Here is a 24,114-nt window from a genome sequence, read left to right as displayed (position 1 = left end):
CAGCTCAGCAAATATAAGGTTGTTCAAATTACATTTGTACCACATCACTTGCTTTCAAAATAAAGCCTAGAGCTTCACAGTAAGAGAAGATATGCCCATCTGTAAAAACAATATCTAAATGTGACTTGACTATGGCAAAGGCAGTGAAGAAGAAATTTATCTTGAAATAATTCTTTTTTTTAGGCTTTTCAGCCGCAGAGATCCTGAAGATGATGGAATACTCAAAAGAAGGGGAAGACAAAGTCCAAATGCTAATCTTGTGAAGACGTTAGTGTTTTTCTTTTTGGAAAGTGAAGTAAGTTGAATTGCATGGGTGGGGTTTTTTTGTTTGGTTTGGTTTTTATTTTGCTTTTTTAATCCCTTCATCTGCCCCTGTTGGTTGCTAGCTGTTAATCCATCCTAATTTTCCTCTATTGCTTGGGCAGTCTGGAGGACATAAGACTGTTTGGGTTATGTTTACATGAAGGATCTGCTAAGTATTTAGTTCTGAGGGCTGTGAGCTCTCCTCTGACAAAATACTCCTCCCTACCATTCTCCGTTATGTCATCCAGCTGGAAAGAGATTGTGATTTAGGAATTTTTGTGGAGGAAAAAAACTTTCAGAAGCATGAAATGGAAATGATCAAGTATACTGAACACCTAATTCTAAAATGGTGCTGAGGATGTCCTTTCGATGAAAGATTTTAGTTTGTTTGCTATGTCTCAGGATCACTCTGTAGGGTCAAGTCTTGCAGTTCCAAAAACTGGCCACACAACCAGTGCTTCTTACCTTGTCTCAGAATCTACACACTGATGGCTTTACAGTATACTTATGAGGACAGAACTCAATAAAGGTCAAACAGGAAAAGAAAAGCCAGCCAGAAAAGCAAGCAAAACCCATCAGCTGACTAAACAACAGCAAACACAAAAAGTCCTACCAGATTCGTACAGATTCTGCAACACTTCATTCTTTGTAATGACTGATCAGGATTCACCTCTTAAGTTAATTCAGGCTTTGCTGAACCAGAGAACTCACAAAGTTTTCTGATTTTGTTTGGTTTTGCCAGAGTCAAAAGCCAGCAAGGAAAAAATCCTTCTATTATAGCAACTTGTGTAATGAACTTTATCGCTGATAAAAAAAAAAAATGTTTTTTTATTCTCATTTCAGTTGCATGAACATGCTGCTTATTTAGTGGACAGCATGTGGGACTGCGCAACAGATCTCTTGAAAGACTGGGAATGTATGAACAGTCTTCTGTTGGAGGAACCTCTCAATGGAGAAGAGCGTAAGAGATTTTAGTAGAACTTTCTGTATATTGCAATGCGGTTTCTGATGTATTCAGATTTATAAGTATATGTGATTTATAAAATAGGTCCCCTTATATTCTCTGTTCTTGAATAACTGTAATAAATCACTAATTATGAAATTTGAGCAGGAGTAGAAAGAGATCACTTCTGGTGGGGAAGAAAGGAAAGACAGAAAAATGAGGGAATAGACCCGCATTGTCCAGTTCTGCTGTTGTTCCACAGGTTCAGGTTGTACTTGCAGCATTTGATTAAGCAAGCTGCTTGTGAAACTAGTTCTTTTATTGAATACTAAAGCCACCATATGGGAAAACATGGTTATTTCTTTAATGATGGTAAAAACAACCATAAAAATAAAGCCCATGTGAGACAATTCTGTAATTCATATGTACTATTAAATGATCCTGTGAATAACGAAGAGGAACTAAAATGATTATGAAACTTGATATTCAGTTGATATTCTCTCTGTTTCAAATATTTTCCTGTGCTGTTCTGTAATGTACTTATGTTCTCTATTCCCCTGTCCCCAGCTGTAATTGAGCTATTGGCCTAAATGCCTTATTTATTTTTAACGTCTGTTTCTTGAAATTTCAGCTTTAACAGATAGGCAGGAGAGTGCACTGATTGAAATAATGCTTTGTACCATTCGGCAAGCAGCTGAATGTCATCCTCCTGTGGGAAGAGGAACGGGGAAAAGGGTAGGAGCCAAAATCCTACTTACCTAGAAATGTGCGAGTGGCTGTGTGTGGGGGGGGGCACTGTGTGGGAAGAAGGAGAAGGCTTTAGGCTGTTGATACGGGGGGGACTGAATTCAGAAACTTGAGTTTGTTACTGCAGCCTCCGGTGTCTGACAGCCATGGCTCATTCATTTTTTCATGACTGTAGCACGTGTTTAATGTTGTTTGGACTACTGTATTTGTTTTCATTATTAAAGATACAGAATTGATTTTAAAGGAAGTGTTGGCTGGAAAGGGACCAAACTCAGTATTTGGAAAAGCTACAAAGCTTTTCAATTTTAAAGAGCAAAATAAGGGAGAGGGAACATATTTCACAACCTCTTTGAAGGGAACACAGTACAACCAATTGGCTTTTCTGTGATCATGTGAGGATAACATATTTGGTTGTCATTTCTTTAAAGGCAGTGAAAATTTGCTCCAGAGCTGTGGGTTGTCTTTTTCTAACAATGCCAATATTTCAGGTGCTGACAGCGAAGGAAAAGAAAACCCAGTTGGATGACAGAACGAAAATTACAGAACTTTTCGCAGTGGCTCTTCCACAGTTGTTAGCAAAGGTAAGTTTAATTCCATCTCTAGCTGTAGGGCTGTTGTTAAAATGATAAACAGGAGCAGCTTCTGTAATTAACTGTATGGGTTACACAGCTCTTCATTTTTTTCTGTTAGTTTTTACTAATATTCTGTTGTCTTGTGGTTAATTGTGTGGTATTATGTCCCAAGATTTTTTCATTTAAACTTCCTTTTTCCTCATCAATCTTACAGTATTCTGTAGATGCTGAAAAAGTCACCAACTTGCTGCAGTTGCCACAGTACTTTGACTTGGAAATTTATACAACAGGGCGACTAGAAAAGGTAAGCTAATGTTCAAGAACACGTCACACAAAAAGACTGAAAAAGCCACTATCAAAAGAGAGAATTTAGATTTTCTCACTTGAAATTCAGTCACTGTTGTAGGTGCAGTTTTTTTTATTGTGACTTGCTTCATTGAAACCCTCATTGAAGATAAGACCTGACAAGACCTGAACTTAAGCTGCTCTTGTCTCTGTTTTCTCCTTCTCAGATGCACTGTTTTGCTGCATAGTTGAGAAGCAAGTAACTGGAAGTCGCTGGGGTCAAAAAAGGAATAAAATACTTAGTTGACAGCGTAGCCTAAAGGTGATAGAGCAACAGTAAGCAATTCAGGGTGAGGAGAGGTATATAAAAACAAGTGAGGTTGGTTTCAGTGCTTGTGCCTGAGTGTTATGCAACTAAATCTTAATTTATGCAGTTTCTGAGACCATGTGTGAATTTTGGTGTGGGTGGGAGATAAGTGCTTCTGTGTTGTTTAGTTGTCATTGCAAACTGAAGTGTTAGATAAACCCATACCAACAACAGCAAATTTTTAATTGTTTCCTAAAAAGACATGAGATCTTTAGGCTTTGACAGGATTCTACTTCTTTTAACTTGTGAATTTATCTCAGAGTTTCACCAAGTTTCTGGGATGGTTTTAATCTGTACCGTAGTTCTGAGAGGAGGGAAATGAATAGAAACAAAATGAACTTACTTTTAAGAATTCCATGAGCATTATATGTTAAGCATAATATAAATATCACAGTGCCCGTGTGTTCATGTGTTTATGTTTCTTTTCCTTGTTTCTTGCAGCATTTGGATGCCTTACTGCGACAAATCCGGGATATTGTGGAGAAGCACACAGACATAGACGTTTTGGAAGCCTGCTCAAAAACGTACCATGCTCTCTGTAACGAAGAGTTCACAATCTTTAACAGGGTTGATATTGCAAGAAGTCAGTTAATAGATGAGCTGGCAGACAAATTTAATCGACTTCTTGAAGACTTCCTACAAGAGGTATTTTAATGTACAACATCAGCTTTTCCTGCTCTTGTAAATACATCCAGTGTGTTTGTTTGTCCTCCTATGCAAGTCAGTAAGTTGAGGGTATGAACTGCTGTTCCTTTGTATCTGGACAGTGATTCTTGAATCTGATTTTGGACAAGTGTCTTTTGGGAATTTGAGATAAATTTCAGATAAAGTGTGAAATTGTGTGAAATTTTCATGCTCAGGCTTTTAAGCTTGTGGCTTTGAGATACGTAGCTTTGTTGTTGTACTGGAATTCTCTTCAGATGTACTGGTGCCACCAGTCTTAGTGCTGATTACACATTGCTGTCAATAAAAGCTTAAAAGCTCAAAATCTCTGGGAAACACTCCCCCTGCCTTCCTCAGATTACGAGCAGATGCATTTAGTAGCTTAAGAATATTATTTTGTTCTCACCCTGTGCTAATTAGAAGAGATAATTTTCTGATATGTTATTTAATGTGACTCTGTGGGTCTCTGACATTCAACCATAACTTGTTTCTCCTCCTCCTTATCTATGATAAGGAGCATGGGAAGCTTCTTTGCTAACTTTTGGCCACACCTCTCAGCTGTGGACATACTTTTGCTGAGCTTTGCTCCTTTCCCTCCTGCTCATTGGCCAGAACTGGGACTCCACCCCACAATCACAGCATGCCATGTGGGCTCAGGAGGGAATGCTCCTGGTAATGCAGTTATGTCCCAGTTTGCAACAGATAGAAAGAACAGGGGGTAAGGCAAGGAAATGAAATGTCAAACAGGAAAATGGCAAATGCTCTGGTAGGACTGGTGAAACCGACTGTGCTTTGATAATGTGTGGCTTCAGGACAGTAACAGACAGGGGTTTTGTGTTACCTCTGGTATGCTGATGAGGGTTTCCCATGTCTTCATTTAGTTTATCCTGTACATTTCAATAGATACCTTCATGAACTTTTTCTTTTGGCTATTTTGTTCTCTTCAAGCACAAGCTTGTCAGAACTTCTGGGAAAATTAGAACTTCCCTTATCCCTCCCTCTTAAAGACTTTCTAAGACTTTGTGATTAAAGTAAGATTGAGGTACTGACCCGTGGCCCAACTAGTCCAGTATCTATTGTCTGATAGTGGCCTCTGCTGGATTCTTCGGAGAAAATGGAAACACCTACTTTATGTGTTGTGTTCAAGTAGCCTAAGTTTCTTTTCTCCTTCTTTCTTGTACCCCTCCTACTTCTCCCCCTCCCCCCTGCCACCCCAGCATATTTTTCCTTGTTCTGATACCTGATTTCTAAACATAAAGGCTGATTGCTTTTCCTGCAGTTTAGGGCATGCCATGCATTATCTTCTCTGTCAAACTCTTCACATCTTCTGAAAACAAATACACAGAATTGTTAAATAATCTAGATGCAGTTCTTTTTACTCTCCTCCCCCAATCCTTCCTCTATTGTTATTATTATTATTATTAGTTTTAAATTTTTTCTATCAATTTCCCTAGTTTGCTTAGTGTACTTTGTTTAGGATTTCATATGATATGTTTTTGAAACAGGGGGAAGAACCCGACGAGGATGATGCTTATCAGGTCTTGTCAACACTGAAGAGAATCACTGCTTTCCACAAGTATGTAGAACTCTGCAAATACCTGTCAGGGTCCATGTTACCTAATTTTGCTTGTTGTAGCTTTTGTTATAAAATTTGATAGCTCTAAGTTTTATGCAGTTTGTGTTTGATTTAGTCTGAAAGTTGGAGTGTCATGTAGGACACATCACATCTGTTGAATATAATACGAAATGCAAAACTGAAATTTTCTGTTTCATATTGGGGCTACATTTTGTGTGTGTGTGTATGCACGTACATATGAAAAACAGATATTTTAAAGCTTAAGCTTTTAGCAATTATTAACATAAAATTTAATTACAGAAGTGATGTTTGTTTTACATTTCTGCTTCCTTTCTAATGCTTCCAGTGCCCATGACCTATCAAGATGGGATTTGTTTGGCTGCAACTACAAGTTACTGAAAACTGGCATTGAAAATGGAGACATGCCAGAACAGGTTTGTAACTAAAATCTGCTCTTTAGGAACAACAGTAAATAGCTTTTGTTGCTGATTTTTCTTATTTTTATTTTTCACTATTTATTTATTTATTTATTTTAAACTGGCGTTTTTCATCTAATATATTGTTTTCTTTTCGATTTCAGATTGTTATTCATGCACTTCAGTGCACTCATTATGTAATCCTTTGGCAGCTAGCAAAAATTACCGAAAGCAGTTCCACAAAGGTATGCCCTTTTCCAGATGTATTAGTAAACCAGCGTTTTTATGTAACTGTGGTGTCATCTGTTGGGAGCTGTTGTGATAGAATGGATTAAAAATCAGAGGTGTTTAATACAGAAAGAGTTCTTCAGAATTCATCATCTCAGCAATGGAATGCTTGATGTTTAAGTCATACAATTTCTTTAAATTATTATGTTTTTATTATGGAAGCATACTGTGTTTAAGTTGATAAAATTTTAAGTAATTTTAGTAAAGAAAATTACTTAAATGGCTACTACCATGCCTATTAGTCTGGCATGGTAGTAGTGTGAAGGAGGAGTAGGAAACCACCAGTAACACAGTAGTCTTACTACTCTGAGTAGTTGAAATTTGTTTGCAGACTAAAATATTGATGACAAATCTGTGAGAAACAGAACTTGTGAGATAGCAGTGGTTTGCACGCTGTCACAGTATGCTGACTGCTCAGTATGCTGCAGTCCTGCCTTGTTGCTTTTCACCAGTCCTTTAAACGTGTTAAATGAAGACATGAAAAAGTTAAGTTGAAATTTCTTCCTGAAATAGTAAGAGAGTCGTTTTAGATTCTCTCTGTAGTAATCTTGGAGGACAAAGCTCTGGAAAATGTTGTATTTCCAATTTCAGTTCAGGAAATTTTGGAGGAGGGATTGTGATTTCTTGTGTCCGCTAGATAGCACAGCTTGCAGAGAGTGATGAGGTGGTTTGCTTTGTGAAGTGCCTGATGAAAGGAAGATGGTTTTTGGAAAGCCATTTATTTTCTAACAGACTTGATGAGTTCCAAAACATTTTGATGATCTTTGAAATTGTTTTGAATTGTTAAAATATGTGCATATATAGATGATTTTAATAAAAGGTTGTGCTCTGAATGCCCATAAGCATTCTTTTTTGTGATAGCTTTCCACACCCCATAAGAATAGTGAATGTTGTTGTCTTACACCTGAAATTTACACTGTAGCTGCACTTGCTGTTACTGGAGTTACTGATGTGGCCTTACTGACTCAGTAATTAGAGTCCTTCAAATAAAAAATCGGTCAACATATGCTGGCTAACGAGCTTAGCATCTTAACATGTGCAAAACAGAATGTCAGATGTGAAGTGCATACCTACACTGTTGAGAGCTCCTTGAGTGAGTGAAGGATTTGGAGGCTTTATTAGCTTATTCTTTAAGAGAAGCAGCAGTCTGATTTTTTTCTAATAAGGATTAAGATTTTACTGCAAACCCAGAGACAGCAGCCGAACTAAATTGTGAGGAGTTGTGTTGGAAATGAAGTTTCACTTGGCTGTTGCGCAATAAAATGAAGTTTCTCATACTGTTCAGCAGGAATGAACTTACTTGAAAAATCACTTCTATTAATAATATTTTCTGGTTCTGTATAATAAGATCTGGTAAATTAAAGCTTTTATAACTGCAGTTCAGAAGTGAAACGTATTTTATTGTATTTTAACTGCTTGACTGCTGCCAGATATACCAGGTACAAACAAAAGTTCTGTTGACTTCTTTTCACTGTCAATGATACATAGCTGCAAAGAACTTGAAACGCAGACTCAGAACTGACTAAACATACTGTGCCTGAAGATTTTAGTTCTTCAACAAAAATGAACTGCTAAATGCATGCTCTTTGTGAACAGGGTGACTATGAGGATTACCTTCATAATAGAGGCTGCTTAAAATAAAAGCTGTGTAGGCAATTTGATTTTTATTAAAATTTCAAAGTATATTTTTGTATAAACAAAAGAATATTTTGCTGTGTGTAGTTCTCTTAACACTGGTATAGCAGTGTGAATGGTAAATGTTGTGAGAAAAGGTTATATGTAGCAGAAGTGTTCTGAAAACATAGTAGAAGAATCTGTTTGAATAAAGAAGTAAGCAGCTGTTGCTTTTCTTTCTCCTGCTGAGATTAAATGGCACGCTGTACCAACACGTTACCTGTTTTCTTGAAGGGAGAGCCCTGTTCTGTTTTTAGATTGCATGAAAGGTTTTTACATTTCTCAGGGGTATTCATTTCTTCTTTGTCTGCCCCAATGCTGGTTTGTAATGTAAATTCCCCAGTTCTACATGAGCTGGAATCTGTGTGTATGAGGTGTGTGGTGGATAGCTCTGTGGACATGCATGCACTACATGTGAATATGAAATTGAAAAAGCAAAACTGTTACATTAAATCCTTTTTTTTAAAGGAGGATCTTCTACGTCTTAAGAAGCAAATGAGAGTGTTCTGTCAAATTTGTCAACACTACCTGACCAATGTAAACACTGCTGTTAAGGAACAGGTGAGTGAGAACGTTACTGTTTTCTAATCTGATACTTTAAAAGTCATGTGAAAATATGAGCAGGAGAACCTTTTCAAGTGTATGCGACAATATGTGTCTCATATGCTTGGCTTAATGCTCTTTCGGTCTGAATACACACCCTGGACTGTATACTTGTTCTCCTTTATGAAATTTGTAAACTAACTTAAACTTTATATTGTTTCTAGTAAGTTTAGCAGAAACTTTATTTAAGTATGTTTTTTTTTTTTTTAAATTACTGCTCTTGTTTTGTTTTTGTTTTTTTAATTACTGCTTTTACTTCATTTAAACAACGAGTTGGCAGATGTGCTGTATAAACTTCTTAGTTTGTGATTCAGGTGGGAGTACTCCGTCTCAGAAGTCTTGGTTGTCATGACACACATCTGTACTGGAGCAGTTTGTGGATTCATAGACTCAGAGTTGGAAGGGATAGGAACAGGTGTATAAAAGATAAAGTTATCTTTTTCTTCTGTCTTTGAATGCCTCGTATTCCCACATTTCATCTATGGTGTACACATGCTTAAGTACTCGAGACCCATGAAGGAAAGAGGATTACTTCTCTTACTCTAAACAAGTGGGGACATACCTGGGCAACTTTTCTTGTTGCTGCATACAGTGTGTTCTTCAGTTCTTCATAGCCCCAGGATTTTGTCTGTCTGGAACAGGAGAAAAAGGATGAATAGTTAAAGTGTGTGTGTTAATGGATGCAGGCATGCCCTGTAACCTGAGGGATTTCACTGTTGAGAGGCAGCATTTGTTTTTCTTGGTCTTCTGTTGGTACACTTGCACAGTGATCAGTTGTTGTTGGTATTAGTTAAGAGAGAATTGGAGACCATTCTATCTAAGGCGTAGAAGCCTCAGCGATTATGTAGCACTCGTAAAAGATGGGATTGGAACTTAGGACCTAAAGAATTGAGCCATTGACTAAAGATACAGATATTGCTTCTGTTCCAATGAATTGCAATTTTGTTTTATCAAGTCAGTCCCTCATACAGTTGTCCTTCACTGGGAAGAGTTTTTAGCAAAAATTTAAGTCTGTAGGTATAAAGTTTGTAGGCGTTTAATCCATGCAAGCAATGCTTGTTATCAAGTAGGAGAGAAAAGTCCATGCTTTTTGAAGAAAAATACAGGCATGGAGATGGGGGATTGGTTTTTATTTTTCTTGTATTTTGAATGGAATTGAGATATTGAGAAAGTACTTGCCTTGAATTCTTAGGGTAATTGGGTCTAAGAATGGGTTCAGCTGCAGGGTCTGGGTGTCTTTTGTTCTGTGTTCCGGCCAAAACTTTTGTAGGAGTTTCAGGTTCCACCTGAAGTACATGGATTTCTTATAGTAGGATTAATTCTAAGTGAATGCCATGAACAACATTCAAATGCTAAGACTTAAAATCAAGCCATCTCAGGATGAGGAAGAACCAGACTTTCTTCCAGATATAGTTGTGATTTAAACAAATCACAAAAAAGCCAAGAGCACTTTTTGCCACAAAAGGTAATAAGAGCCTGGTTGAGCTTGAAGTTGAAAATCTGGTCTGCTTTGTCACAGTAGTGTAGCTTTGCAACTCTTGCTGTAACAAGAATGTTTTCTTCCTGGAACTGAACAGGCATGTTGAAGGTCTGAGTTATCTAGTATCAAGATCACAAGGTGTAGAGTGTAAAATTGTGAGTAACAGAAAAGACAGTGTAGCTAAGGTAAATGCCCTCAACATTAGAATTGTCTCAGTTGTGTACCTCATGTGTTTTCCCCTTGTAATCCTATGAAAGGGGACTTTAAGAGGAATGTGTTTATTTCCCTAACTGGGAAAGTGATGGTATTTTCTTTGAGGAGTTTGAGAACAGATCTGTTCATTAAAGTGAAAGAGATTAGGTTGATAGGTACATCATGAAGCAACGTATTGTCCTAAACAGTGTCAGTCTGGGTGCGGGTGTGTTCAGACTTCTTGGGGATGTAGTACAGACATTTACATCCTGTGTCAGATGGACAAGTTTGCCAGCAAAGTGAAAGAGGCTGGTTCCTTTTTTTGGAAGCAAGATGAACCTGAGGATCTGAAAGGATTGAACGGCCTCATTTGTGCTGGATGTTTTACCAGTGTGATCAATACATATTTATTTATCTGTTCAATTTTAAAAAACAAAAACTGGACTATTCTGTGGTTGATGCCCCGAAGTTCTCATGTAGCATTCTTCTACCAGAAAGTTTTCAGGCTCCTTGTGTTTTGTTCTTAAAATACTTGGATATTTAGCTGTCTTCGTTCATGCAGCATCTTTATTTAGATACCCAGTCTTCATAGAGCTACCTCCTATAAGAAGCTCTTAATGTTTTAGATTCCAGTTGGCCTCTTTAGTTGATTAGGTCTTAAAAGGCCTGTGTGCACCATTGGGATCAGTGGAAGTGCATTATTCTCTGTTTAAATAAATACAAATCAAATCCACTTTCCAAACAAGTATTTACTAAGGTTTCTTTTGATAGGCTTTCACAATTCTGTGTGACGTGTTGATGATCTTCAGCCATCAGATTATGACAGGAGGACGTGACATGTTGGAACCACTCGTTTACACTCCTGATTCTTCCTTGCAATCTGAGCTACTCAGTTTTATTTTAGATCATGTCTTCATTGATCAGGATGACGATAATAATAGTGCAGGTTGGTACAAAACTTATGTTTCATGCACATGATTTGCCTTCTGATTAATTAATTAATACATTTGTTTGCCAGTGTTAGTTTTTTTTCTTCTTCTGGCAGTTGTTATTGTGCATGAGCACGGAGAAAGGTTTGACTTCTAAATGTCAACAGACTGTTAAAGCATTTTATGTTTTGGGGATGTGTAAGATAATAATGATGAAAATTTTGTTTCATAGGCACCAGTGTATTACATGTCTCAAGAAGAGAGACTTTCCAATAGGCACTAAAGCGCGTGGCTGTCAGAACTGTGATTTTTCTAAATCATGACCACTGGCCCACATTGTTCTGTATTATACTTAAATTAGAAGAATTTAAACCCTGCAGTTTTCATGTTTCAAACTCTTTCCAGATGGACAGCAGGATGATGAAGCTAGTAAAATTGAAGCATTGCACAAAAGAAGAAATCTACTTGCAGCTTTCTGCAAACTCATTGTATATACTGTGGTGGAAATGAATACTGCTGCAGACATTTTCAAGCAATATATGAAGGTAAATCTGAATCTTTGTGCTGATACTTCTTACAAGTTTTAAAGTACAGAAACTGAATTTTTTAAATTGTTACTTAATTTGTTCCTTGTGAGATAACTGATTAAAAGTGTGAAGTCTACAGAAATTCCAAAGCAGTTTGTAGGGCTAGTAAAGTTGTTCCTCCTTGAGGGGAGAAATGGATGAGTTGGTTTCATAGTTCCTATGTAAGCAGTGGGGAGGGAAGAAGGAAGCCTGATGATTATTTTGTTTCTAGTAATGTATTTTCTTAAATATGTCTGTTTGATGGTCTATTTTTACTTCAGCTTGAAGTTTATCAAGCATTTTAAGAATCTTCTCAGAGAGATAAACTTTATGTGTCTGACTTCATGAAATAATTTAAGCCTGAATTTTTTGGAGGAGAAAAGAAAATTGATTTGCGAGTTTTCTTCACCCTCCCCCCCTCCTGGAAAGAGTGTGCTCTTTGTGTCTGTTTCTGTCTTTGTTAAATATAAAATCCCTTCTTAGCTCCTGAGATTCATGGCTGCACAATGAGTTCTCATTTCGTGAACATGTTAAAACTTTGCTCCTCAGTGATTACATTAGAAAAAAATTAAAATCTTGGCAGCCTGCTTTTGCCTGAGTGCCCTACATATATTTTGAATCACTAAGTAGCTAATTGGGTCTTCATTGGACTTAAATACTTCAGAAAATAAACAGGAAGCTGTCTTCAATGGAAAAAATTGCTATAAAGTTTGCTGTAAGTGCTTACATTAAGCAGAAAAACAAAAAAAACCCTCCCCATCAGAGTCACAGTAGTTACTAAAAAGATTAGATTCTAATCTCGTACCCTGAAGGAGGTGTACATGTGTCATTAACAAATGTGTCATGGCCTTGAAGATAAATAGGTCATTCTACCTCTCAAGTAAGACCAGTGACATTAAACCATAACGTCATGTACAAGCATGAACATATTAGTATTTTTCTTCTTTTCAACGTGTCTGAATTCTTCTTTCAAATGTAACGTTTTCAACTAAAATTAAAAATTAACCTATTTTATGTGAATTTTTTTCCTAGTATTACAATGACTACGGTGATATTATTAAAGAAACAATGAGTAAAACAAGGCAGATAGACAAAATCCAGTGTGCTAAAACACTTATTCTTAGCTTGCAGCAGGTAAGAATGATTTTCAGAATTTTATGCATGAAATTCCATATGGTATATCACGTATTGTTGCTTAGTAGCTTGGGTGATATATTAATTATATATATATATATATATATACACACACACATATATATATATAAATAAGGGAGAAACAGGCTCAGATTGAAACCCATTTTGTGCAACTATTTGAAAAACTGGTGTGAGTTTTCCAGTGCTTACTAAATATTGTCTAGGAGAGCCCTGTACATACCAAACGTTGCAACTGTGTGTTACCTTGTTACTCTGAAACAGCAGTTTTAGCCACTTATTCAGAAGTGTGTTGTGAAATTCCTGGTTAATGGATTCATGAACAGATTAACAAGGCAAAACACTTCCATATTGTGTTGTGCTATGCTTCCCTATGCTCTTTAAAACCAGTCTTAGTCGTTCAGTCTTTCTAATGTGTGGTAGAGATTTGAAATTCAGTCATGTTTTACTGCTCTTTTCAGTAAATGATCTTTTTTGAGGAATTCAGTCAGGAGTTGGATTCATCTGCTCATGTGAGCCATCTCCTTGAATCTTACGTATAGTATTGAGGAGATCACATCAGTAAAGCATGTCCCTGCAAACCACCTTAATCCAATGTAAATCTTTGCTATTTTAGAAATGACAAAGCTATCCCAATTTGTCCTCTTTCCCCACCCCTTTATTTGAGTACTAGAGTTCATGCAGTTGCATTAATCTAGTTGAGAATTAGCCCCAAAAAATCCTTAATGAAGCCCCTAAACTGATTTATCCGTATGGGTATTATTGCCAGTACAGGAGAAAGATGAGACTTTTCTTCTTTGTAGCAGCATGGCTTTAGCTGGTGGAAACTACAGCACAGAATACGCAATTGAAGTCTGTGTTCTTGTACAGGTTTTGTTGACTTTCCACTAGTTAGCAACTGCTAGTGATATCAGGAAAATTCTACTTTTCTACCTCATAAGCATACCTGCCCCATATATTTTAAAGGGAAGACAGAGAAAGTAGATGTAATAAGTACAGTTTCATGCAAAATAGGAAGGCAGTTACATTACTCTGATGGGACAGTAAGAATGGTAACATGAAGGTACCCAAATATTTAACAATATTTGGTACCTTCCAAATGTAAAAACACACAGCCTACCCACCAATTAAATAAAAGGTGCTAAAGCCAAACCACCTTAAACATGTAAGCTAGCATTAAAATAGAAACTGAGCAGAGAAGAAATACTGAAAGTGATAGTGGATAAGGGGAATAACTGAGTTGGAGTGAGCTGCAACAGCAAAAAAAAAACAAAACACCATGTTGTTGTGGTCCAAAGTCAACTAAGTCTGCTTTTGTTTTATTTCATTCATTATTCTAGTTTATGGAAAATATACAGAAAATAAATTATGTAGCAGTAGTTGTTTGATAAATTGTCACTAAAAAGCCATGTTAGAATTTAGCCCATTTCTTTCCCCCGTTAGTGTGCAGATCAGGGACTTGTAGATGTCCCGCATAGGGAAGCGCTGAAATCTGTTGTTTGACGTATTTGGCTTGACACGATCCTTGAAATGCACACATCATCCAAGCTTATTTCAGACAAGATGAACCTTATCTTAGCCTTCCTAAGCCTGCATGTTTGTGTTTTGGGTGCCAGAATGTAAAAACATATTTTACTGATATTTAACTTTATGAAGTTTGGTACAAAACTTGTCATAATCATTTTTAAAAAAATAAATTAAAATCTCCTTTTTCATTTCAAACAGCTTTTCAATGAAATGATTCAAGAAAATGGTTATAATTTTGACAGATCATCACCGACATTCAGCGGCATAAAGGAACTTGCTCGACGTTTTGCTTTAACATTTGGACTGGATCAATTGAAAACAAGAGAAGCTATTGCTATGTTACACAAGTAATTGTGTGCTTTGTATTACTTCCTCATTCGTAAATGCTTCTTGCCTAACATGATTTGAAGCATTTTTCTTTAGTCTAATGCTTTTAGTTTAATACAAACTGCATCAGCACTACAGGTGTTAATTTTATATATCACCTATTTCCAACTTAGGTGGTGACTGTGTTTCTGGCTGTGAATTAAACCGAAATGTTAAACAGTGTTGCTGTTCTTTAGGATTGTTGTATAAGGCTGTAAATTATAGCAGCATTGATGCTGTCATGAAGAAGCATTTTTAATGTCTTGTTCATAACAGTAAAAAGTGATTCATGGAGTTGTCAGTGGTGGCGATCATTACCACATGCAGAAAACTTGAACTGTGAGTTAGAAACATGAGGACAAGAAAGGTGCATCCGTGTTCAAATTATGAATTGTGTTCACACCTTTTTATGCTAGAACATGGAAACACTGAATGGTTGCCTTCTTGAAATAGGGAAAAAGTGTTCACTGTTGATAGCACCTGGTGCTTAGAGCTTTTTCTACAGTTTGTGCCTTATGTAACTTGTTCTTAATGTTTTCTTAGGGATGGCATAGAATTTGCCTTTAAGGAGCCTAATCCACAAGGTGAGAGCCACCCACCTCTGAATTTGGCATTTCTTGATATTCTGAGTGAGTTTTCCTCCAAACTTCTCAGACAAGACAAAAGGACAGTGTAAGTATTTCCTTGGTATCGTTAGTATTTGTAATGATAACCATAAAAGGTGTGCATCTGAATGTGCATGTTGTGTGTTGCAGTAACCTAAAATAGAACCTCAGGAACGTGAATACAACTCCATAGTGATGCAGTCAAATATAATCACAAAGGATAAATTGTATTTACTTTTGTTTTCTCACTTGGTGGGTGAACAGGAATCATATTCTGAGTTTCTCATTACCAGGCTTTTTTCGTTAAATCGGTGAGGAGTCTTGGGTGATGATGTCAGTAGTTATTTGTCTTGACAAAGTAACATCATGTTGCGGGTAATTTGCATCTTTCTAATTAATTTTTTCCATTTAAAGGTACGTTTACTTGGAGAAGTTTATGACCTTTCAGATGTCTTTACGGAGAGAAGATGTGTGGCTTCCTCTCATGTCCTACAGAAACTCTTTATTAGCTGGTGGGGATGATGATACAATGTCAGTAATTAGTGGAATTAGCAGTCGAGGATCTACAGTCAGAAATAAGAAAACAAAGCCAGCAACAGGCAAACGGAAAGTACCTGAAGGTAGAACTTTTCTCATTTTCAAGTTTACTAAAGCAGATACTCAGAAACAGTGTTTGTTGATCCCTACTTGTTAGCTTGAGTGAATTGGCATGATTTAATGGTTTGTTTGATTGTTCGATTGTTTTTTTAAATAGAATATCTTTGCATTTTAGTGTAAAACCTGTTCATCTGAGGAGTTTGAATAGAATTAACATTGAAGCACAAAAAGAAATAAAGGCACTACATTGTATTTAGGTTACAGAAAATTAAAGTATTCTAGGGACTAGCCAGGGCTTTGGGGGTCGCATGAGAATTTGTGAACAAAGGTTAAAGAAATTGTTTCTCAGTAAGCAGCAAGTACATGCATTTGTTACTTTTACACTTTCTGTTCTAGACAAGTTTGAAAAGGTTTAATACACAGTGTTTCCTTTTAGCTGAAGAAAGCAGCAGTAGTGACAGTATGTGGATGAACAGGGAGCAGACAATGCACACACCAGTCATGATGCAGACACCTCAGCTTACTTCCACAATAATGAGGGAGCCCAAGAGATTGCGACCTGAAGAGAATTATATGGGTGTCTATCCTATGCAGCCTGAACATCACCAAGCTCCACTTGATTACAAGTACGTAAACGTGTAGGTCTGCATTGTGTTAGTGTTCATACACAAAACAGTTTTTGTTTAAAATAGAATAATGGTCTTTTTAAGCACGCAAGTAACGTGGATGTTGGCTCAAAGGCAACAGGAAGAAGCCGCACGACAACAACAGGAGAGGGCAGCGATGAACTACGTCAAGCTGAGAACCAACTTGCAACATGCTATGTAAGTGAGAGTGAAACGTTACTGTGGTAGTTTGGGAAGAGTGTATTAAACACAGTGTTACTGTTACGTATCTTTAGAAGGACTCGTGACCTTTGGTATTATTTTTCTGCCTGTCATATTTATATTTGACCTAAAATTGACATAAAAGCTGAGATTAGTCCTGTAGAACTAGATGTCTGTATAGATTGATTGCCATGCAGGTTTTTTGTAGAACTTCCCAACATAGACAGACATTCCTTCTTGCCTTGTCATAAGGCATGGGAGAAAATAACTAGTTCATTTCTCTGTTGAGCATGAGTACTTTCATGGAAATCTGTGCGTTAGATGTAGTTTTAATCTGCTTTTTGATTTCTCCAGTTTCTCAGTACCCATTCAGAGTAGTCCAACAGAATTTACTCTATTAGAATCTTTTAGCTGGTTGAATACTTCTTTAATAGTAGTTAGGCATTTATTGGATTACTTAATGTCTATCTAACAGAATTGTCATTTATTGGCAGTTTTTTACTGAACTGATGTTTTAAGTATTCATATAAAGCTAAAGTGCTAAACAATATGCTTTTTCTATTTCAGTCGGCGTGGCACAAGTCTAATGGAAGATGACGAAGAGCCAATTGTTGAAGATGTGATGATGTCATCAGAAGGGCGAATTGAAGATCTTAATGAAGGCATGGATTTTGACACCATGGACATAGACCTAGTAAGAAACTTACTTGTCCTTTTAGTTTGGCTTAGATTTAGGTTTCTGCTTTTAAAGTTGAAACATCGTAATTGATGTTAATTTCTGCAGTCTTAAATGGCTGTGCCACTGCTTGCATGCATATTCCATTTTATTGAGAAATCAAATACCTAATAACAACGTAAGAAAATCTATGCCTCATAATTTCTTATCCCTTAAGACCTAGCTTCTTTTATAACAGTTGAAATACTCTGTATGTATGTTCTGAAATTACCATTAAGGTGTTTATTTGCTTACTTTCCATAGCCACCATCGAAGAACAGGAGAGAAAGAACGGAGCTAAAACCAGATTTCTTTGACCCCGCTTCGATCATGGATGAATCGGTAGGTTAACTTACGTAAGAGGAAAATAATATTAATTCAGTCTTAAGGTTACAGCACTCTCTTACTTCAAGTTTTAAATGGGAAGAATGCAATCTTTACACTGTCTTCAGTAGCTCATTTCGGCAGACTGGAACAGCTGATGAAATACTTTTTGCTGTAATTCAGCTTTATAACTTTTAAGGTATTTACAAGTTTAGAGGAGTTTTGTTCTTAATACTTTACCTGTAGCTGTGTCAAATTCAGAAGCCTTTATACCTGAGAAAAAATGCAGAAGTTAGTAGAGCTTAAAATAAAACAGAAACAATGAAAACCTGCATACACAATATTAAAGCAACTTTCCTGTTACGATGAACTTAGTTGAGTGACTCTGATGGCATTACCAGTTGTCAGTGTTGGATTGTTTGGGACTTTTTAAATTGCCATATTAACTTTTACTCATAAGTAAGATAATGAAGAAAATAAATGAGACAATACAGATATATGTTTATGGAGATGAGAGGTATTTTTTCTTTCCGTATGAAGTTTTAGGTCCAAAACATCCGAAGTCTGTAGTTTCTGCTTGCAGTTGCCCTTTTTTCCGACTTGATAAATCTGCAGTCTCTATTCTCTTTTAAAAAACTGCATGAGGGATTCCTTCTGTCTTGAACCACTTGTAATGTATGCAGCCATTTTTGACCTTGTGTAGCTGGTACAAAATTACACTGGAAATAACAAGCTGCAGCAACCCAGCAGAGGACAGTACAGCAAGGCTTCCTGGGAATCTTGGACAGCTTGGTGGAATTTGGAAGACGGTTACATATTTTTACAATATTGTTGCAGCGTGAATCTCTTCTTGTTATGGGAGAAAAAAAAAAAAAGTCTTAAATACTGTTTTAAATGCAAATCCATATATTTTGTGCTAGTGCTAAATGAATCAGATTAGGTTGTGCATCTAGCTGTTGTGTGTTCTGTTCTTGAAGTAACACCCAGAAAGTTAATCAGTTTTCTGACTTTTTGTTTTAGAATAGTTCTTCCCTTCCTCTTCTTAATTTTAGTTCACTGATCTGTGAAATACCAGTCATTTTTATTCTGACAACACTGAAAATTTGGTCTTCTGCAGGTGTATCTCACTCAATTTCAGTACATTTTCAGCTTTCCAGTTTCAAAAATTAAGAGCAGGTTTAATCCGTTTACTATTAGCTAGTTTTCTTCCCTGTTACTTTATTTCTCGTTCGTTTTACCATCATCCTGTGTAAGCCCAAGATTTGCTAGGCACTCCTTAGCTGCAGTTTGGCAGTGTCGCCACATGATGGCAGCCAGCTACAGCCTCATTGCTCTGCAAGCTTTTGTAGTCGGTTCTGAGGCTCTAGCAGTGTCCTGTCTCTCTGTGCCAGAAGAAGCTGTATTGTTTTCCTGCAAGAAGGGAGAGGTGGCACATTGAAATAAGTCGGTACAGTCAAGGGGACATGACCTAGCAATGCTCCCTCCCAGCTGGAACATAGGAAGAGTGGTTGACCTGGAACCAGGGCTGTGTAAAACAGCTGCATCACAGAGGAGAGCTGCTCTTTAGCATAAGCTCCACCTAAATGAATTTAAATGCCTAGATGGGGAAGCTCCATTAATACTATGAATAATTTGTTTTAAAGTAGAGCTATAATTGATCATTGGGTATTTTAAATGTTTAAAAACCAACCAACCAAACCAAACTCTATTAATATACTCTATAATATACTTTATTAATAAATACCCTCTGAATAAAGTTACTTGCTTTATTCATATGAATTTTTCCATGGAGTTGTTGCACATGTTTCCAATAGACATATACTGTAACATATTTGGATATGCATGGTTTATGCTCGGCATTTTAGTCTATCTTCTCAGTTTTTTATGTGTCTGGTTACTACTGGCACCAGTGGCACTTGTGTCTTAGTGCTCTGTATTTGTAGGATGCATCTAAAGTGAGTTTAATGCCAAGAACAGTAAAAATTGGTTTGGAAACAGGATAGAGAGAACAGGAGTGTTGATGGTCCAGGAGAATTACTCACATCTCCGTGGATCTTGCTGACATAGAGAGTTCTACAAATCTAGGACAGTCACAAGAACTGGAATCTTCTTTTTTTGACATATCCATGAGGATACATGCTTTCACTGGCACAGAAAATGATGTGGCTTGCTCCCACATGGGAAATGGAATTTGATTCTTTGTTTCTGGAAAGCTTTCTTTTTAATCACTTAATGTTCTGAAGGACAGTACTTTTAATTCTAGCTATTTATGGGAGTTTTGTTTTGATTTTTTCACTCTTTTCCTGGGAAAAAAAAAAAAGGTATTTTCAATACGAAACATGAGGCTGGTGTCCCAGCTTGCTAATGCAGGCTGACCTGTGCTCAGGAACACGGGCATGGCAGCAGCCAGCGTGTGGAGTATTTTGTCATTTTGTCTCAGGCTTAGTTGTGAGGAACTGCACACTTGATTTCAGGTTAAGGCCTATAATTGCCATTGTCAAACAAGTGCAGATTAGACAACTAATTAAAAATGACTTTGTGATTATTATTTAAAGTAATTAAAGCACAGTTTTTATCGCATTCCTTCCGAATCCAGTTTGTTTCAAGTGTGGGGAAAAAAGTTACTATTGAATGAGGAGCCCTTTCCATATTATGAGATGAATCATCAGTGTGGTAAAATTTGGTATGGAGGAAAAAATAAACTTATAATGCCTTAACGTAACTTGAAGTGTCTTAATCTTAAATCATATATTAATTGCTTTGCTTTTGTTAAATGTGTAGTAGACTACAAATTGACACCGTTTCTAACTTTTTTTTTAGGTTCTTGGGGTGTCAATGTTTTAATACCAGAACAGCAAATAAATCAGTGGTGAAGTCATTTTCTAAGTGGAAGAGGAAGTTTTTCAATACAAAATTGTGGTAGATACAGTGAAATTCTGAACAGATTTTTCTCTAAGGAGAATGACATGCTTTCAAGATCAAGTGCATTGAAGGGGCAGTTTTGTTTGCCTGGAAAAAAAAAAAAAAAAAAGGAAAAAAAAAAGAAAAAAAAAAAAAGAAATGTAAAGGACAAGTAAACAATTTGAGGATAAGCTACACTTTTTGTTGGAAAAATCAATATTTTATTTATGTGCTATCAGTTTATTTCCGGATCACAAGAAGTATTCCCTCTTAGTTTTAACCTAACAGTCTGAGAGGTGTTTGGTACAGATTTGAGCTCCTCTCTTCATACATTTGCTGGCTATACTAAATAACCACGAGCTCTGCTGGATTGCCGTTTACATCCACGAAGTGAAATAATAGTTGGATTGGTTTTCTTATGGTGATAGAACCAGAAGAGTGTCAGTATTTTAAATTAAACGCAAACTTCAGCAAGAGAATGTTTATATGGATTATGAAAACACATGGAGCAGAATTATAAGCGCTTTTTGATCTAAAACACTCTTTTCTTCCAAAAGCTTCATGCTAACCTTCTCAGAAAGGTCCAGAAACTACGAGTGACCAGAACGTAACAGGTCTCAGTCATGCTTGCCCATTTCCAACCCTGAAAGTTTGCTTGTCCTTTAAGAAAAATGTAATGTTGTGAAATTCCTTCCAGTAGTGCCACTGTATTTTGTCTCCAAATAAAAGAAGCTTATTGTAGTATGTTTGCAGAAAAATTCTAAACAAAAATTATACAGCTTATTAGAGTGTGGGAATAGGGATCTAAATTTTAAATAAAATTATATATATATATAAATTGGTGCTGATTTTATAATTGCGCAGTTTGTTTAGTTTTTTCTTACTTTTAAATTCCAACTTAAAATTATGAGGTTTCAGAAATATATTGAAAGTTTAACAATGTTTAAAAATAGAAGAGCATGAGAAGTCATGCTTTAAAAATGATTTTTAAATTTGTATTTTATATTGTTTTATCTATCTGTCTTTGCAAGCAGTCTTCAGGTTAAAGATACTTCTAACAGGTTACAGTACATTTCCTCTGTATGTAAATTAGATTGGATAATAGAAGTTCATAAACAACCCATAATCTTCTTTGAAAGCTAAGCTTTAAACTTCATTTTATGTCCATTCACAAATAAATTAATTAAATTTGGTCTAAAACAGAGAGTGGATTTATGCCATTTTGACATCGACTCATTTTGCAAGGCTTAGGCAGCTAGTCATCATTTTAAAGGAAATATTAACTTATATTACATATGTATATTTTTTGTCAGTTGTCTCTCAGTTCTCAAGGTATATTATTTTAATCATTCCATGCCTTAATACGCTTGCAATACAAGGATCTCCCCGAATGGGTGAACGCAAAAAAAGGCTTCCTGTTTTTAGACTTGGAAATTAAACATTCGGCTGTGGTAGCCAAAAACCATAGGTTATCTTAAGGATCACGATAAAATAGAATTATTTTACTAAATCACGGGATAACGACAAACTCAAAACTAGATCTGCCTAACTCATTTTACATAAATAAATACTCATGTCTAAAAGTACTGCCTATATTGTTTTTCACACCACTGCATTTAATAGAACTGCTGAGAGGACTGTATATATGATTTTAAACTTAAGTTGATTTTTCTTACTCTTGAAGGAGTGTTTCTTTGTGAAAGCAGTTCTTACAGCTTTGTTTTCAACCAGCTAAAAATGTTTTATATATTTACCTTAACCTGTTGTCCTCCACATTCTATTGTCCTAATTGTACTGTTTTCTGATTTGTATTTATGTCTTGAGACAGTAACTTTTTGAATAAAAATAAACCTGCAGTATGTTGTATGTTTGATCTTTTTAAATCGGGGATAGGGGAGGACGGTGAAGAGAGGGGAATGAGTAATGCAAATGTTATGTTTATAGAAATCAGAATCTTTTTTTCCATGTCTTTTAAGTGTTTGTCTCAGAGTTGGGATAATGTATGGAAAACTGCACTGTTTTATATTTGTAATAAATTGTACAAGTTTTTAAAATGTGAATAAAGCACTAATTGGGTTAATAATTTAAAGTAGAAAAGTTATGCAATCATGATTGTTTGAAATATGCTTTGAGTTCAACTTGTTAAAAGAATTAGCGGTGTAAATACAGAGCGAGCTTTTCCAGAGGTTAGTACCTGCCAATAAAATTTTTAACATTTGTATAGAACTTTTACATGCCAAGAAATTGATGGTTAATTATTTTTGTGTTACAGTTTGTTAAAGACCTACCGATAGCCTTTGTGCTTCTTTCTTTTTCCTCCGACCTTTTACCTGACGTTACTCAGAATGCTTTTGGTTCTGATGCTGTCCGTAGCCAAATGGGGCCGTTGGGTAAGATCAGCTGAAACGTGGCTGACTGTATATATTGCTTTCCAGTCCTCCTATGTGTATTGCGCCTGATAAACGTTGTCGGCTTAAATGGCAAGACAACACAGAACCGAGGGGAGAAAGCTCCTTTCTGGTAGAAGCCCTTAAGGGATTCCTTGTGAAATCTTACTGATGGTAAGTGCTTCTCATCCCTGCTAGTGTAACGGGATGGGCTTTTCTGCTCCCTCACTACAAGTGTTCATTCCTGGCTAAATCTTGCTGTAAGTTCAATAATAATATCTCGTGGAAAATGGTTTTAGTAGGTCTAAGTTGATAACGCAAGGAAAGTACCTTCACTGTTCAACGTACCATCTGTTCTAGTGGGAGCTTTTTGGTACAGATGCCTGTAAATGAAAGAAACCTGACTTTTGAAAGGATATGTGATAAAAATGTAGAGAATAACAAGCCCTTCGAAGAAGTAAAGGCTGTCCTCTGATTTACTGAAGAGGCCACAGAGAAGGTATGAAACTGAAAGGAAATAGTCATCAGATACTCTGTAAAAAAAGTATTTCCTGATATTAAACAACCAAAGACAATATGTAAGAAGCTGATGATTGCTGTTGGTTTTTTTTCCCCCTTTGGATGGTGTGTTCCTGATTCGTACAACTTGTTGCAGGGTCGGTGAATTCACTTCTCTAATCTTGGTTTAAGTAGGCAGTCGCCACATCAAATTATTACTCTTTGTTTTTCATATTACATGTGTGCTTGTCGTAGCACGCAGCTTCACAGTCCCACTCATAAAACACTTAATGCTTATTTAGAGATTGACTGCTTTTCAATCCTTAGCGACTTTGTTTTTCAGTGACCTGATTTATGTCACAGCCTACTTTGTTCATTGAAGCATTTATTAAAACTGACAATTTTTGCTTCAGAGTTCTGACAAAATACAAATCGTCCCCTTAAAAATACTACTTAAATGTTTTGACTGCTTTAGTTTAATTTCAGTTCAATTTTGCATGGATTCCCCGTCCCTGGAGACACCCAAGGTCAGGCTGGACCAGGCTCCGGGCACCCACTGGAGCTGTGGGTGTCACTGCTCATTGCAGGGGGGTTGGAACAGATAAGTCCCT

The 24,114-nt window shown here is 36.5% G+C and overlaps 1 protein-coding gene across 6 annotated transcripts in view; it reads left to right on the top strand.

Annotated features, from left to right (window-relative positions):
• Positions 1-22,484, top strand: part of STAG2 (stromal antigen 2) — a 66,914-nt gene extending 44,430 nt beyond the window's left edge. For 2 of the 6 annotated variants that reach the window (XM_015860778.2, XM_015860779.2), the window contains exons 14-34: positions 184-295; positions 1,147-1,264; positions 1,878-1,981; positions 2,482-2,574; positions 2,780-2,869; positions 3,659-3,862; positions 5,386-5,456; positions 5,803-5,890; positions 6,037-6,117; positions 8,303-8,395; positions 10,881-11,055; positions 11,444-11,583; positions 12,637-12,738; positions 14,482-14,630; positions 15,193-15,321; positions 15,669-15,874; positions 16,288-16,477; positions 16,562-16,675; positions 17,246-17,372; positions 17,658-17,735; positions 18,421-20,045. In XM_015860778.2, coding sequence (XP_015716264.1) covers positions 184-295; positions 1,147-1,264; positions 1,878-1,981; positions 2,482-2,574; positions 2,780-2,869; positions 3,659-3,862; positions 5,386-5,456; positions 5,803-5,890; positions 6,037-6,117; positions 8,303-8,395; positions 10,881-11,055; positions 11,444-11,583; positions 12,637-12,738; positions 14,482-14,630; positions 15,193-15,321; positions 15,669-15,874; positions 16,288-16,477; positions 16,562-16,675; positions 17,246-17,372; positions 17,658-17,735; positions 18,421-18,657 — 2,701 coding nt within the window. In that variant the 3' untranslated portion in view covers positions 18,658-20,045. The other 4 variants (XM_015860783.2, XM_015860781.2, XM_015860780.2 and 1 more) reach the window with 4 other exon arrangements.
• Positions 22,485-24,114: the final 1,630 nt, after the last annotated feature.

Source organism: Coturnix japonica, chromosome 4, assembly GCF_001577835.2.
Source record: "Coturnix japonica isolate 7356 chromosome 4, Coturnix japonica 2.1, whole genome shotgun sequence".
Taxonomy (NCBI): domain Eukaryota; kingdom Metazoa; phylum Chordata; class Aves; order Galliformes; family Phasianidae; genus Coturnix; species Coturnix japonica.
The sequence above is the reverse complement of the archived record's forward strand: the minus strand, read 5'-3'. Positions and strand labels throughout refer to the sequence as shown.